General features: G+C 55.7%; 1 protein-coding gene across 9 annotated transcripts in view; it reads left to right on the top strand.

The window, feature by feature from the left end:
• Nucleotides 1–17328, top strand: part of TBC1D22A (TBC1 domain family member 22A) — a 220408-nt gene that overhangs the window by 87520 nt on the left and 115560 nt on the right. For all 9 annotated transcript variants that reach the window (XM_015594047.2, XM_025051054.1, XM_015594046.2 and 6 more), the window contains one exon: nt 6510–6624. In XM_015594047.2, coding sequence (XP_015449533.2) covers nt 6510–6624 — 115 coding nt within the window. The remainder of the gene's footprint in view (nt 1–6509; nt 6625–17328) is intronic.

Raw genomic sequence — 17328 nt, 5'->3', positions numbered from 1 at the left:
GCCGTCGGCACGCGGGCGGCCCGGCACGGCACCCCGACTGTGACTGTGTCATCGTGTTGTGATGCCGTCTCCCACCGGCCTGGCTGCTGGAGTCCCCCGGAGTAAAGTGAAGCAGTCAGGGCTCCCAGCACAGAAGGCGGCTGCGTTTACCACCAGGGACAAAGCTGCCGCTCCGGCCGCAGATCGTGGACTCTCCCTTCTTCCCTGATGGCGTGAGACCCAGGTTCTTCAGGTCGAAGAGGAGCCCTCCTAAGGCCTCGTGTCCGGCCACCGCGCGTGCTACAGAGCCGTGTCGGCTCCTTTCTCACTGTCGCAGGCCCCCCGCTGCTGGCGGGCCGTGTGGGGGCGGGGCAGACCGGGCCTCCCGATGGTTGGCGTCCTGGCCTTCCTGCCGCCAGTTACCCCGCATCCCCTGCTGCGCACCCAGAGGCTACCAGGGCCGCTCCTAGGGTGACGAGCACCCACCTCCGCCCTGAGGAGCGGCAGGTGGGACTGAACCCAGCTTTAGGACACCGAGGGCTAAGGAATTCTGCAGTTTGAAGTTGTGCTTATGGGTCCTCCCCAAAGACTTAGCTGAGCTCCCAATCAGCTAATTAGGACATGCTCTGTTTTCCATCTCCTGCCCCAGGCAAGAGCTCCTGACAGGTTTTCCCACAGGAACCCGTCTCATGGGGAACAACAGTGTGAAGTGTGTGAAGCCGGAGGTTGTCCCATCGTGGGGGTGCTGCTGCCAGCGCGCTTTTATAAATCGTCTCCATCGTCACTTTGTTCTTGTGGCAAACGGGAGAATGCAGTATGTCACATTTCTCATTACTAAGTAATTTATTTTGAAAACGTCTGAGTGTCTTGCTCCCTGGACTCAAGTCTCCCTCTGTGTTTCGGTGGAAGACCTTCGCAAAATCAAGCGTCAGTGCGGGGGCATCTGTAGTATTTTTTTACTTGCTTTCTTATTAACTGCAACCAGGAATTTTTTAAACATTAGAGCTAGTTTTCAAAACGTAAATACTTTCTCTGTTCACCATTCCCTGGCCAGCTCTGACCTGGTTCATCAGTAGGTTGGCATGTAATTGGGACCAAGATATTCTGTATGTGGTTCCTTTAAGGACTGGACTTCTGGCTGTTTCCTGAGAAAAAAGGGAGATAAGTGGCCGTTACTTGGCATTCATCACTTGTTGTTGGCGCCCTGTGTCGTGTCATTCTGCTGAAGATCGAATGACGGGGTCCGGATCTGCAGGGACGAGGCTGCCTTCATTTGACTCTGCCCCTACCTTGGAAAAAGGACCTGCATTCAAGAGAAATTAAAATCTCAAAATCTAAATCCTAAGAACCCACAAGCTAATGAGCAAACTCATAGGAGCTAATTTAAGACAAAAGGAAGAGTAAATCACAGTCAGTGGAAAGAGAAGGAACCCCGCCCCCCACAGCTGCTCCCCGCTGCTGGCTGAGGGTGTGGGTGGGTGTGTCCATCAGCCTGGGCTGTGCTGGTGCTTGATCTGCTGGCTGCCTTCGTGTGTGGGCCATCTAGTTAGCAAGGCAATGAGGTCTGCGCCACGTGTCCTGTAGCTGCCCTGCCTCCCGGTGCCGGAGGCCAGAGGCGCGTTTCCTGCCCCCACAGCCAGCACCCCTCTTCCCGTAGGAGGGCTCGGGGAGAGGGAACGGCGGCTGGGAGAGGAGTCTTCAGCGGGCAGAGCCCCGAGGCTGAGCCTACCGGACAGCTGCAGGTGGGCAGGCGAGGGCAGACGTCAGAATGTGTGGTCTTGGCTCGGAGGTCCCTGTGGCTGGAGCTGAGGGAGCCTCCGGTGCAGCCAGCAAGTGTGAGTCGCCAGGCCCTCAGGGCGGGATGCTGGGGGCCCCCCCGGCAGGTCCTCCTCAGCCCGAGGGCAGGGCAGGACTCAGGGTCCTTCACCCTTCTGGGTTCCTGGTCTCCCAGTGCCACCTGACGGTCTTCACGTGGCATCTTTCCCGCACGATTAGTCAGTCAGTGGAGGGTTTTTCTCAGGGGAGTCCGGGCAAGGCCGATCTACCTGCTTCTTTCATAGCATTGGCTTCCACCTGCCACCTTAGGTGGCCTCTCCGTGTTCTGTGCGTGGCGGGTGGGCCCTCAGCTGGCTGAACATGATGCCTAGGCTTACGGACTGGCCCACGATGGCAGGTGTGTGCGTGTGTGGGGGGGTCTGGGACCTGCAGCTGGCTTAATTGAGAGCAGATGTGAGTGCGTTGCCCTGTGTCCAGCTGGCAGACCTTCTCCGTGCCTGTCCTTGAGCATGGCTGGGAAACAGAAAGTCTTCCCAGTGACAGACGTGATGGGGCAGGTCACTCTACGCAGACGGACGGCTCTGCTCTCGGCCACGTGGGCTTCCTGAGCCCCACGCTGCCCTTCACCGTGTCGCGTGTGCTCCGCCCTCCCCCCTCCCCACGTCTGGAGACCCCACCAGCCTTCACAGCCCTGTCTGCCTGCCCCCTCCACCCCAAGCCTCCCGCTGCCTGCCCTCAGGGGAGCCGGTCTCCCTTGGCCCATGTCTCCTCCCAGCAGGCCGGGGCCTGAGACCCCGATGGGTTGACATCTGAGGACCAGGTCTGCAGCATCACGTGACAGAGAAACAGAGTGGGAGAAGCTGGTCAGAAGTGCAGCGGACGGCTGGGTGCTGTCCGTCCATTCAGACCCCCAGAACAGGAAGGTCCACGCGTTCCCGGTGGCACAGAGCCAGGAGAACAGGGAGGGGGCTCCCCGTGAAGCGTGGGGGAGACCTGGATCATTCACACCTCTGGTCAGCCCACTGAGTTCTGGAGTTCTCGGGGTGTGCAGTGAAGAGAGCGGGGAAGACCCGCCCTGGGGGCTTACGTTCAAATGGGGGCCAGCCTGGGAGTCGGCGTTTGAACAACCTCTTATGCCGAAGTCACGGGAGCCGCGGAAGTTGGGGAGCGGGCATGCCGGGGGGGCGAGTGCCAAGGCCCGAGGCAGGGACATGGCGCTCGGTTTGGGGCAAGAGGGCCGGGTGGAGGGGACGCTGAGAGGGCGGAGGGGACGCTGAGAGGGTGGAGGGGACGCTGAGAGGGTGGAGGGGACGCTGAGAGGGTGGAGGGGCGCGGCAGGCCCGGCGCCTCGGAGTCGTGGCCGAGCGTGTGCACTTTGTCCTTCACGTCTTGGGAAGCCACGGGGGACACGGTGTGGCCCGATGGGTTCTGTGGTCAGCAGCTCCGTCTGCTGCTCTGCGGGGTGTGGAGTATTTGGCTTACAGGGAGACCCGCCGGGAGACGGTCACAGCGGACTGGCACTGGGCCGGGTGGTGGCAGTGAGCCTAGGGGGAGGGGCTGGAGCCGGCTCTCTGTGGCTGCTTCGGGGCGATGGCATTCGGAGCCACAGCTGTCGCCACGACTCTAGGACCGGCCGCGGGGCGCGCGACGTTTCAGAAGCTCGTGTCGTAGGGGCAGAGCCAGGCCGGCGCCGCCCGTCACAGACCCGCGTGGACACGCGCTTTCCGCCGCTTCCGCCGCTCTGCCTCTTCAAAGGCTTTTCCGTCTCATGCTTGAGCTACCTGTCCCTTTATATTTACGTGTCACCGCGATGAAAGTCTTAAAAATGTACTTTCCAGGTTATCAAGAGAGACTGAGTAGAGTGAAATCTAAATAATTCGAACCAAGTGATAGCTTTCCTTGATTAATAGGCGCTCTGAAATCTAAATTTTCCCCCACAGTAACATGAACGCGCTCTTGGGCGGTGTGTTGTCGTCGAGGCGGACAGCGGGCTTCCAGCAGGCGGGGGAGGCCGGGGCCCTGCACCGTGGCCTGGACGGTGGCGTCGGGGTGCTTGCTGGACCCTCGCTCCCGCGTAGACAGTGCTGCCCACGTGCTAGAGCTCCGTGTGCTTGCTGACCGACGAGCGTGGCCGCCGCCTCTCTCGCCTGCTCAGCCTCTGCAGGCGGATTTGCCCAGGAGTGCTTTCCTCAGCAACCCAGTCCACTCCGGACTCTGCACGAGCGAGGCCGGCCCGTGGAGGCTTGTGCTTCAGGACCGAGTCAGGAGCCCGGAATCACGGCCAACAGTCTGTCCTGGGTGCCTGCAGGGCGGCGAGCTGGTGGCCCTCTCGTCATTCTTCGCTGGGTAAAGTGAAGCTGGTAAGATGCCTGGTCCCAAATACCACGGTCTCTGCGGCCTTCCTTGTGCGCAGGTGGCCGGGCGGGGCCGTGGCTGCCGCGTTTCTGCCTCACGGTGAGCAGGCTGGGGCTGAGGGGAGGGTCCCCCCGCCCCGGGACCTGCCTCCTGGTCTGTCCTCACGGGCTGTCTGCGGTGCTGCCCACGGCGCTGGCTTCGAGCGCATCCTTTAGCTTCAGGGAGGGTGATGGTGCCCAGTGTGGAGCGTCGTCATCCACTGAGCGTTGGCATATGCGAACGCTCCACAGTTGAGTGATTTTGGTCTTTCGGTCATGTTTATTCAGCTCCTTCTAGAAAACTGTTGACTTAAAATGAAAAATGTGTCTGAACACCTCCACGTGAATGTTTTAGTCGTTCAGCAAACGTTTATTGGGTGCCCACTGTTACAGGTGCCAGCCTGGTCCGGTCATCCCTCACGAGCGACCCCAGTGCATCCTATCCTTAGGTGGGAATCGGGCTGCGGCCACTGGTCGGCTGAGGGCCCCGGGTTGAGAGATCGTCCCTCCTGGGCCCCAGGCCCCTCACTCTAGAAGCCGGGTGGTAGTGACGGGCAGGGCGGACCCAGAATACCGGCTCCGCGGTACTTAGGGATGTCGGGATGAAAACAGTGGTGTTTGCGAGGTCGGCGCGTTTGAGGGTGACGTAACCCATCCTTTGTCTGAGCCCTCATCAGGCCTGCACGGGGGGCCTTGTTAGTGTGAGGCGGGGGCAGCAGGGAGGTGGCGGGGGCAGGGAGCCACGCCCAGGCTGGAGCAGGGGCGGCTGGCTGGGCGGCTGGCCCCAAGGGAGGCTCTGCGGGACCCTCCGCCTGGGGAGAAAGTTCCCGCAGCAGGAGATGGTCGTCGGCTCACGGGGGGTTGGGGGGCTTCGGCAGCAGTCTCCACGGGGGCAGTGCTTGCGGTGAATCCGACAGGTAGGCGAGTAAGCGAGGGACAGGCTTTCTCAGCAGTGGGCGTGGTAGCAGGTGACAGCCTGGTGGGCTCAGAGAAGGTGCTGTAGCTCAGTCTGGTCGAATGTGGGTGCTGGGTTGGGGGGGCACAGGCAGGGCACGGACCAGGGGAGGCCAGGGTGTGGTGCTGCACACTCGGGGCTCCGTGGGTGGGGGGCGGAGGCCGGTACCCCATGCGTGTGCGCGGGGTCGGGTGATGGAGTCGTGTGCACCTTGGCGAAGTAGCTTTCCGAGTACAGAGGAAGGGGCCATTGTACGTGGGTGCCGTGAGCAAAGAGAAGAGGCTGAGGAGTGACCCCCGTGTATGGCCGGGACAGTGAGTGACGGTGGGCGTGCGTGTGATGGGAGGGATGCGTGTGTCTCCTGGATGGTGATTACTTCCCAGTGACTAAAAGATCAGCTTAGAAAAACCACACCTGAGTTCAGAGATGCAGAGCACAGATTGGTGGTTGTCGGATGCGAGGGGAGGGTCGGGGGGAGGGGTGAAGAGGGTCAGAAGGAAATAAGTCCTGGGGATACGATGTGCAGCTGGCTACTCTAGGTAACGGTACTGCTGTGCGTATTTGAAAGCTGCTGAGAGAGTAGATCTTAAAAATCCTTATTACAAGAAAACATTTGTAACTGTGTGGCAAAAATGTTCACTAGGCATATTATGGTGGTCATTTCCCAATATGTCCAGGTATCTAATTGTTACGTTGTACACTCAAAACTAACATAATGTAATATGTCAATTACACTTCAATTAAAAAAAGTCTATTTACCTTACAAGGGAAATTTAGAGCATTCATCTATGTATCCACTCACCCATTCATCCGTCCATGCACCCATCCCTCCATCCACCCATCCCCCATCTATCCATCCACCCACCCACCTATCCCCCACTCATCCTCCCACCCATTCGTCCATCCGTGCATGCATCCACTCATCCACCCACCCACCCATCCATCCACGCACCCATCTCTCCATCCATGCACGCATTCAGTCCTGTATCCATCCACCCACTTGCCCGTCCCTCTGCCTTCCCTCCCTCCGGCCCTCCTTCCCTCTCTTCCTCCATCCCTTGAGAGACCAGGTGTTGCTGTGCTGCCTGACCAGGTCCCAGGCAGCCATATGCAGGCGCTGCCCGAGGGCCTGGCAGAGCAGCGAGTCCGTGTGGTGGGAGCCAGCTTGTGGGGCAGGACGGAGCCCAGAAGTTGCCGAAATGGTGCATGTTGCTTGTGCGTCAATAAAAAAATAAGATAATTGGAATTTTATGAAAAAGTTAAACAACAAATGATATTTGTTTGTAATTGTATTTTAATGTTAGCGACAGTGAAAAATACCCACATTTTAAGTAAAAGAGTGCATGCATTTTAAAGTTTCTGATGTGTTTACTTTTCTCCTTACCACGTGTTCAATTTTCTTTCAGATTTTTGAAAGGATATTGTTTATATGGGCGATACGCCACCCCGCCAGTGGATATGTTCAGGGGATAAATGACCTTGTCACTCCTTTCTTCGTGGTCTTCATCTGCGAACACATAGGTAAGATCTCACCACATTAACTGTGAACTTTAGTGACCTCACTCTGCATAATTCTACCAATATTGAAAATTGCCGTCGAGTTTAATATGATTAATGGTAGCTAATAATAGAGAGTAATAGTGTTCTCATTGGTGTCAGCTTTAAAAAAGTCTTTAAATCCATGCGCCCCACTGCTGAAGTCATCGAGATGCAGTTATTATTATTATGAATATCTTGCTTTTAATAATACGTGAGGAGCACTGTATTCGGGGTATAGCTTTATTCTAATGGCCGACAGCACTGGCTCTACCGGTTCAGGTCTGAATGGCTAAGGTTAAGGTAATAGAATATTAGCCGAATGTTTTGCTTACAGGATAAAAACGGAATCATCTTTAATTGCATTTCTGCAGCATTTCATCACCTTTCTGCTTTCGATGCACGAGTAACATTTCGTTTTATGGGAATATTAATTACATGGAAAGTAATTGGTTTAATGGAGGTGTGGGTTGGGTTGTGCTGTTTCTCTTTATTGCCTGTTTTTTTTCCCCTATTTATGTTACGACAGCCAAGTGTAATATAACTTCCTGTTTTGAACATAATTTATGTTTAAAAAAAAATGCCGATAACGTAAGTGGCGCTTCTCCTCCTGATCCGGGTGTGAATAGAGTAACCAGCAGGGGCGGGCTCCACGCTGCGGCGTGGTGTGTCAGCGGCTTTCGCATGAACCTCCCCGACGTGGCATTTGTGCGCTCAGCATCGCGGCCCGCAGTCCGCCGCGGGTTGCAAGCCCTGCAGTGGGCAGAGAGGGGGCGTCCTGTCCTGCAGGACCGGGTCGCCGGTCAGTGCGTTTGTCACCGCCCCTCCCATGCTTCGCTTCCCACAGCGCTGTCGGGGTGGTCTCCTCGTTGCTGAGCAACCGCGGAGCCCACACACTCACGCCCTGACCGCCGCTGGCCTGGGGGGCCCGTGCCGCTGTGCCCCTCGCTCCGTGGCCGGACGGAACATGGAAATGCCTGTGCTGATCCCGGACGGCGGGACCGGGCCGTGGGCGGCAGGGTTGTTAATTGAAAGAAGTTCGACTGGGTGTGATTAGAGAATTGACCTTCCAAGTTAAATAGACCATTTAATGAACATGGTGAATAAGTTTGTCTTGACTGCTGCACCACCAGCTGGCGTGCTGAGGCCCCTCGAGCCGGCGCGAGCAGGAAGCCGCGCAGGGAGTGGGCACGGCGCTCGTTGTCCAGACGGGCGAGCTGCCGGGGGAATGGGAGGCCAGTGGGCCTGCGGCCGGAGGCAGGGTGGCGCTGGGGGCCGTGGGTGCTGCTGCCCTGGGCGTCCTGTGCGTGCCGCTGCTCCCTGGGGGGTGGCGGAGGGTGGTGCGCAGCCCTGTCGCTCGTCAGTGCGTCCAGCTCCACAAGGTGCGATTGCATTTGGCTTGAGGACCTGAAAATGGGGGCCATTCTGTCTGGGGGTGCATGACTCGCTCTGCGCGGGAGTCTGGACGCCAGCAGTTCAGGCCGATGCCCTGCCCTCGGGGGATGCCGCTTAGAGCGTGTGTCAGGCGTGCCGCGTGTCCGGGGGATGCTGCTTAGAGCATGTGTCAGGCGTGCCGGGGCCTCGTGGACCTGGGGTGGGGGCGAAATGCATCTGCCCCCTCTCCTCGGTCACTGTGATGCCTGAGCGAGGGAATCCCTGCGCTTAGAGCGTGTGTCAGGTGTGCTGCGTGTCCGGGGGATGCCGCTTAGAGCGTGTGTCAGGCGTGCCGCGTGTCCGGGGGATGCTGCTTAGAGCATGTGTCAGGCGTGCCGCGTGTCCGGGGGATGCCGCTTAGAGCGTGTGTCAGGCGTGCTGCGTGTCCGGGGGATACTGCTTAGAGCGTGTGTCAGATGTGCTGCTTGTCCGGGGGATGCTGCCATTGATCTCCTCGGTCACTGTGATGCCTGAGCGAGGGAATCCATGCGCTCAGAGCGTGTGTCAGGCGTGCTGCGTGTCTGGGGGATGCTGCCGTTGACGCTGTGGTCCTTGCACTGCGTCTCTTTGTCATCTCAGCCGGTGGCTTTTCTGTACTTTAAGTGGCAGCACTGTGTACCCCCTTAGGGTCCATGTCCTAGGTAAGGAAGGAGGGAGTGGGGCACAGGGCCAGGGCCACATGGCCTGTCAGCTGAGCGCGCCCATCACGTAAGCCGCCCGACTTCCCGTCCCCGCCCTCCCCGCCCCCACGGAAGAGCAGGGCGCCTGCTGCCATCTGGGGCAGAGGAGCCTGGCCGAGGGGCGCGCGTGCCCGGGGCACAGTGGCGGGTCGTGGGGAGGAAGCGGGGAGAAGCGGATCTAGAGGCAGGGAAAAGGTGTCCCGGAAATCAAGGAGGGGGTGGCCAGTAGGGTTCAGTGCCACAGACGAGCAGACTGGACATCGCCCAGAGGTTTTGACATTGAGCGTGTTTTTGGTGACCTGCCAAACGTGGGCCGAAGAATGGTGGCAGGTCACGTGTGACGTGAGCTGAATGCCCCTCCTGCGGGAATGGCAGAATGGGATTCCTTCACGGGGAGGTGTGGACGAAGCGGTCCGCAGGCTCTCACAGCCTCCCTGAACCCGCTGTTTTATTGGGGTGTCATTGACGTGCGACGTCATGTTAGTTTCAGGTGTACAGCGTGATGAATGATTCGATATGTGTATACGTTGCAAATCGCTCACCACAGTAAATCTAGTTAACATCTGTCACCACAGATAGTTTTTTTCTCGTGATGAGACTTTGAAAGATCTGTTTTCTTAGCCACTCTCAAATGTGCAGCACTTGTTAACCGATTGTTAGGCACAGTCGCCATGCTGATCGTCACAGCGTCAGGCCTGCCTTCTTCTACCACTGGACATTTGTGCCTTGTGACTCCTTTCGCCCACCCCCCCAACTCTATCCTGAAGAACTTTTTAATGGAAAGTTTTCCCATAGGAGGTTAACGGGGTCACACAATGAAGCCCAGCGACCACCGTCTGGCTTCGGGGACAGTCGGCGTCCTGCTGCTTTCGTTCCCTCGGTTTCCTGCCCACTCCTGACCTCTGTCAGTGGCAACTATCACTCCTTTTTAAAAAGCTTCATTGAGATGTAATTTTCATACCCTAAAACTCACCAAGTTTGAGTGAAAAATTCAGTGGTTTTTAGAAGAGTCACACAGTACTGTAACCATCACCCCAATTTAATTCTGTAATGTTTTCTTCATCCTAAAAAGAAACCATAGACCCCCCCCCGAGTAGTGGTCACTCCCCCTGTGTCCCCCGCCCCCCGCTGGCCCCAGGCACCCACTGATCTGCTGTCTGTCGACTCGCCCCTTCTGGGTGGTTGCTGACATGCGAGGCCTCATTCACTGTGGGGTCATTCATACAGCATGCCCAGGGCCTGTCGTGGGGTGGCATATGTCAGGACTTCACCTCGTTATGGCCAAATAATGTTTCATGATGTAGGTGCCCCACGTTTCATTGATCCATTGATGGACACTTGGTTTTTTCCTGCTTTTTGGTTATTATGAATAATGCTGCTGTGAACCTTTGTGTACAGGTTTTAGCATGACGTGTTAGCATGTCATTTGTCTGGGGCACACACCTAAGAGGGGCATTGCTGGGTCACATGTGACTAACATTCTGGGGAGCTGCAGACTCTTTTCCAGAGTGGCTGCGAATTGACAACCTCACCAGCAGTGCAGGAGGGTTCCGGCTTCGCCACATCCTCGCCAACGCGTGTCGTGCGTTTGACTTTTTAAATGCGGAAAAAGGTGTCCGTATCCCTTATAACGCGATGCCGTGATTCAGGCCTGCCTTGCTGCTGACGTGTGTCACGTTTTCTCTTCCTTCTCTTTGTCTCCCTGGGGACCACAGCCCCTGAAGCTGGCACGGTGTCTTTCCCACATGTCGTACTATGCACAGAGTGGTAGCTCGGTGCCCCCGCCGAATCAGGTCCCTCTGGAAGGTGGCCACATGAGCTGCGTGGTTGGACCGCTGGCCTTTAAATGCCTTTAATGGAAACACTTGCCCCGCAGAGACGCTGGGAAGGATAGACCGCGAAGCGGAGTGGCGATGGCTGACGTCCCACCGATGAGAAGAACACGGTTATTTACGAGTCTCTCTCGGCAGCCGTTCCTCCACTGAGAGCCTCTGTGCCTGCTCAGCCTGCAGGGAGGGCTGAGGGAGGGCCCCCCGCGCTGTCCAGGGCTGGGGAAGGGTCCCCCATGCTCTCTGGGGCTGAGGAAGGGTCCTCCGCACTGTCCAGGGCTGGGGGAGGGTCCCCCGTGCTCTCTAGGGCTGGGGAAGGGCCCCCCACCCCGTCCCCGCGCTGTCCAGGGCTGGGGAAGGCCTTCCCCACCCCCTGCTGCACTCACCCTTCCCCTGGGAGGGCTTGGTGAGGATCTTGCACCCTCTTGGGCTCCATTGTGCTGCCTGGGGTGGAGTCTGCTGTCTGCTTCTCAGGGGTGCCGTGGCGAGCCCTGCTCCATCTCTCCTGCCAGGGGCCAGGCCTGCCCTCTAGGCTGTGGGTCTCAGCAGCATCGGCTCCAGTTTCTTCCTCCCTAAGAGGCTCAGGCGAGTGTGTGCGGCCCGGCAGCTGAAAAGCAACTGGACGTGTTGGACGTCTGAGGAGCACTGCACCCAGCAGCAGCAGGCTTCCCGTCCTTCTCAAGTGCGTGTGGAGCAGTCTCCAGGACAGACCGTGTGCTAGGCCATCAAACAAGTCTCTGGACGCTGGAAAGGATGCAAGTCACACAGAGTGTGTTCTCTTACTTCGTGACATCAAGTTAGAAGGAAAGTCGAAGAAACTGACAAATACGTGGAAGCTTTGGCACACAACCCTAGACGAAACAATGTGTCAGAGAAGAAATTACATGGAAAATGAGAAATTACAAGGAATGAGAATGAAAATAACAGCATACCGGAACTCAGGATGCCGCGAAGGCCGTGCTCCAGGAGAAATTTACAGTTGTAAGTGACTGTATTAAAAAGAACCTCTCAAAGCATTAACTTTTCAGTTTCAGAGATTGGAAGAAGAAGAACAGACTGAAGCCAAAACAGACGGAAGGAAATACAGACTAGAACAGGAATGAATGAAATAGAGAAGAGAGAAGCAGCACAGAAAATCAGCCACACCAAAGTTGGTTCTTCGAAGCTGTCAGCAACATTGACAGACCTTCAGCTAGACTGACTGGGAAGAGAGAGACTCAGATTAGCAAGACTGCGAGAGATTTTAGAAATAAACAGCCTCGATGGAACGCTACGAACAACTCTCCAGATGAGCTAACGTAGAGGACATGGAGATTTTCGTAGTTAGACACGAATTACCTGTGATGATTAATTTCGTAACAACTTGACGGAGCTGTGGGCTCACTTGTTGGGTCAACCACCAGTCTAGACACTGCCATGAAAGTATATTTTAGATGTGATTCACACTTAAATTGGTAGTTTTTGAATAAAGCAAATCACCTTGCATATGTGGGTGGGCCTCATCTAATCAGTTGGAGGCCTTAAGCACAAAGACTGAGATCCCCTGAGGAAGGAGAAATTCTCCTTGAGACACAAAGCCTGCCTGAGTTTGCAGCCTGCTGGCCTGTCCTACAGGCTTCAGCCTCGCCAGTCCCTGTAACTGTGTGAGCCTCTTCCTTATAATCTCTATCGATCGATCGATCGATCGATGAGTTTGCAGCCTGCTGGCCTGTCCTACAGGCTTCAGACTCGCCAGTCCCTGTAACTGTGTGAGCCTCTTCCTTATAATCTCTATCGATCGATCGATCGATCGATCTATCTAATCTATCATCTGTTAACATCTACATGGACAAACATAGGAGCAATGTATGTCAGAGATTGAATTAATAATTTTAAAAATACTCACAAAGAAAAGCCTGGGATGAAATGGCTTCACTGGTGAACTGTACCGAATGTTTAACAGAATATTAACACCCCTCCTTCATGAACTCTTCCAAAAGCAGCAGAAAGGGAAAACTTTTCAAAGCCTCTGCCTCTGTGAGGCCAGTATTGATCCTGATACCAAAATGTGGCAATGACGCCACAAGGAAAAAACCACAAGTTAATACTGCTTATGAAGAGAGATGTAACAATCCTCCACAGCGCACTAGCACACTGAGTGCAGCAACATAGGGAAAGGATTGGGCATCACGACAAAGGGGATTTGTCCCAGGAATCCAATCAACATCCACGAATGTAATACGCTATATAACAGAAGAAAGGACCAGAACCACATAGTTATCTCAATGGACACAGAAATGCGTTTGACGAAATTCAACACCCTTTCGGGATAAAAACACTCAACAAGCTGGGAATAGAAGAACTTCCTCTCTAATAAAGAGCGTCCATGAAAATCCCACAGTTAACATCACGCTTAAGGGAAAAGGCTGGCTGCTGTCCTCCTGAGTGGGGCAAAGACAAGGACGCCTGCTTCGCCATTTCCGGTCAGCGTCGTACTGGCTCTGGCCGGGGCGGTTACGTGAGAAGACGAAGCAGAGGGCATCCACCGTGGAAACAAAGGAAGAAAACCACCTCTCTTTGCAGATGGTGTGATCTCGAGTCCAGAAATTTCAAAGGAATCCGCTAAAAACACCACGAGAGCCAATCGGTGAGTTTTTTTCAGGGCTGTAGACTAGAAGGCCAGGATGCAGAAATCAGTTGTATTTCTGTACACTTGCTACGTGCAATCCAGAAATGAAACTATGAAAACAATTCCATTTATAATAGCATCGAAATGAGTGAGATAGATACACATTTAGCAAACAGAAAGCGTGAGATCTGTACTCTGAAAACTACAGAACGTCGTTGAAAGATGCTAAGGAAGACTTAAACAAACGGAAAGACATCCAGCGTTGACGGGCTGGAAGGCTTAGTGTCGGCGTGGCAGTCTTCCCCACATTGGCCTAAAGATTCACTGCGATCCCGGTCACAACCGTCACCGGCTTTTTGGCGGAAATTGACAAGTTTGTCTTTACATTCCTGTGGCAATTCAAGAGATCTAGAAGAGCTAAAACACCCTTGAAGAAGAACGCAGTTGGAGGACACTTCACGATTCCGAAACTTATCACAAAACTATAACAACCGTGGAAGTGTTCTTCCGGCAAATGGACGGACGTGTGGATCAATGGAGGAAAATTGAGAGTCTAGAAATAAACCTTCATTTTTATGGTCAATCGATTTTTGACAAGGATGCCAGGACCATTCAGTGGGGAAATTTCAACAAATGGTGCTGTGACGAGATGGCGACGTGCGGGAAGATAGGGTTCCCTCCTCCCCACAGACAGAGACGGAGGAATCACAGACCCCATGGAAGACTCGCCTGCGAAAACACAGGTGAATCCTCATGACCTTGGGTCAGGCCCTGGTTTCTCAGGTATGACACCGAAAACAAGTGACGAAAGGGAAAATAGGTAATTTGGACCACATCAGAATAAAACTTTTGTGCTGTAAATGGTGCTCTCAAAGTATAAAGAAGTCTGCAGAACGAGAGAAAACATTAGCAAATCATGAATCCGATGAGAGATTTAACGCCTGTAAGATGTAAAGAACTCTTATAATGCAGGAAGTGTAATTAAAAAATGGGTAAACTGAATAGACGTTTTTCCAGCGAAGGTACACAGAGGGCCAACAAGCCCACGAAGAGCTTGTCGACATCATTAACTAGTAGCGATGCAGCCCAGTCCCCAGAGACGGGCACTTCGCCTCCACGTGACAGGCTTCAGTCGGAATGGGGACAGTGGGACAGTGACCAGCGTTGGCAAGGATGCAGTGGGATGAGACGTATCCCATGTCATTGAGGGCGGCAGCTTCGGCGTGTCACCGAAACGGTCAACGCAGTTTCTGAGTGAGCCCGCAGAAGCTCGCCCAGGAAGTTCATCGGAGCGTTGTTGGCCACAGCCCGCGGAAACCAGGAGCCAACCCGACCGTGCTTGGTCGGTGAGTGAGTGAGTAACGGGTGACGCAGTGGACGGTGGGGTCGTACTCAGCGATAGAAAGGGGTGCAGCGCTGACGGAGCTGCGACGTGGGCGAACCCCGAAACCTTTTCGCCGAGTGAGCAAGCCAGGCCCGCAAGGCCACACGGGTCCGGTTCCACCCGTCTGAAGTGTCCAGAGTAGGCAGATTGGTAGGGCCAGACCTTAGATTGGTGGCCGCTTGTGGCCAGAATGGGCGGGGCTGGGGCTCGACTCTTAGTGGGCACAGGGTTTCTTTCGGGGGAGGGGAGGACCAAACGTTCTGTAATTAGGTTGCAGTGATAGTTGCGTGGCGAATAGACCGGAAGCCACTTTAAGTGGCCGCATTGCGACATAGGTGAGTTGTGTCTGAGTGAAGCTGTTTATAAAGGAAGCAGAGGCCCGATCTCGGTCCGTTTGGGCCGCTGCGACAAGATAGCACGGCCTGGCAGCTCATAGCGACAAGTCTGTTTCTCATAGTTGTGGACGCTGAGGTCTGAGGTCTGGGTGCCAGCTCGGTCACGTTCCGGCGAAGGCTTTCTTCCTGGTCCATGGCCGGCACGTTCTCGCCGTGTTCTCGCGTGGCACAGCGCCCGGGGGGCTCCGTGGGTCTGTGGGCTCCCTGATGAGAGCACCAGTCCCACTCGTGAAGGCTCCACCCTCCCAAGCACCTCCCAAGGCCCCAGCTCCTGGGACCGTGTGTTTCGGGGTTCATATTACATATAATCTATATTCATTTAGATTCTGGCACACGCGTCCTGGCCGTGGCAGGCCCGTCATGACCTTGTGAGATGACGGGCAGCCTTCCGCTGTGGATCACTGCACGGTCTTTTTCCAGTTGTCGATAATACACGCAGTGGCTCTGGATTGCGTTTTGGATTATTTTCTTCCCAGGCCATCTTAGAAGAGACGTTGCTGGGTCAACGGTTGGGTAATTCTAGGTGTTGGTCATGGTTGCGGATTCGTTTACCAGACGGCGTTCGAATGTCTGCCCTGCAGCCACGTGTGTGTGAGGACTGTCGCCCGCCCTCCCCACAAACGCCAGCTCTCCTTGGACGTTATCACGGTGTCAGTCTCGAGATCATGGGGCATTTCTTACCTGCGCTCACCGGGGACGCGCCTGTGTTTCGGCCTCCCAGCGTGTTTCTGTTTTTATCAGAATTTGGTGTAAAACTATGAGAATCATTTTCAGACCAAAATGTATTAGTTTAACAGGCACACACACACACACATGCTTACACACGTGCCACACGCTGTTCCTCCTCAAGGTACTGTGCTTTACAAGGCCCCTTGGTGAAGTGTCACAGCTTCTCAGAGAGGGACCATTGTCTGGCGTCCGCTTCTGTCCCAGGCAGCCGCAGAGAGCGCACCGTGTGGCCGAGAACCCCTGTGTGCGGCGTGCTAGCCGAGGGGCCGGCGCACAGGGACCTCGTGGGACCTTGTGGACCCGGCTCTGTGGTGGCAGAGTCCACAGGCGGCCTGGGCACGTCACGGACCAGCTCACCAGCAGGGGCGTGTCCTGTCTGCGGTCACCTGTTCCTCTGCTCCTGGCTCTTACGTGTCACGCGCTGTGTTTTTTTTCATCCATAGAAATTTCATTGGAATTTTGTTTTTTTAGGCGCCCGCATTTGGTTATGAGCTCCTTACGATATATTCTGTGATCTGTTGATTGCTTTGTATTTCCAGTTCATTGTCACAGCTTGCAGGAAAAATCCTCGCTTGCAGATGGGTTAATTGCTAAGGAGCGCCTTGTTCTCAGATCACGAGGTGCCGTTTTTGAGTCCTGCGTGCAGCCATCTGTGAGCTCACAGGAGGTGCAGGGCTCTGCGCGCCCCCTGCGTCCATCATGCGCCCGGCTGCACCGCCACAGCTGATCCTTGCCCTCCGCGAGGTCACCTGTCAGGTGCTGGACGCGGTGAGGTCTGCTTTTCACCCGTCTGCCACCTGCCAGGGCAGAGCAGGACACAGAGCAATTAGGAATCCAGCTGTGCTGGCATAGCTGTTGCCGATGGCGGCGCTGTCGCGAGTGGCGTCGGCCCGTGACCCCTGTCTCCTCAGGCTTAGGTATAAGTGTCGTGGGTGCTCCACGAAGGGAATGAGGGCGATTCCATCACTCTCAGGGGCCGGTTCCCCTTCCCTTCTCCCGCGTTTGCCCCCCTTAAAGGCCATGGGGCGGGCGGCAGGGAGGGGGGCGGCGATGGTGTTTTGCTGACTTTTTGGGCCTCAGGGCAGTGGTTTTGGTGGAGCTTTGTTCTCCCCTCTCGTTGTCTGTGTTGATTCGGAGGAAACACGGAGACGGCTGGTTTGGTGGCCGCCATTGTCTTTAGCTCCCTGCGTTTCCTCCGTCCAGAAATCCTGACTTTCTGCCTAAGCCCTGTCAGCCATCCATTCCCGTGTCCACGCTGTCAGTGTCCATCACCAGGTCTAGCAAGTGACATTCTTTTCAAGATCGTTTTCTCCAAAGACACGAAAGCCAGGCAGGATTATGGCCCCAGCATCCCTCCAAGCACCAAGCAGAGGCCCAGTGGAGGAGCGGACTCTGGGCGTCGGGCAGGTGAGCCTGCCAGGTGGGCGCGGCAGGCTCAGGCGGTGGGACAGGGTGCCCCAGGTGGTGCACCAGGTGGGCGCGGCAGGCTCAGGCGGTGGGACAGGGTGCCCCAGGGGCGCAGCAGGGGTGTCCTCCCCTTTCGGGTGCTCTGATAGCCTCTCCTGGTCAGGAGCTCGCCCGGGCCTGGGGTCGGCAGGCTTTCGGGTCCTCTTCCGGTGGGCTCTGTCCC

This window comes from Pteropus alecto, unplaced genomic scaffold (genome assembly GCF_000325575.1).
Source record: "Pteropus alecto unplaced genomic scaffold, ASM32557v1 scaffold118, whole genome shotgun sequence".
NCBI lineage: Eukaryota > Metazoa > Chordata > Mammalia > Chiroptera > Pteropodidae > Pteropus > Pteropus alecto.
The sequence above is the reverse complement of the archived record's forward strand: the minus strand, read 5'-3'. Positions and strand labels throughout refer to the sequence as shown.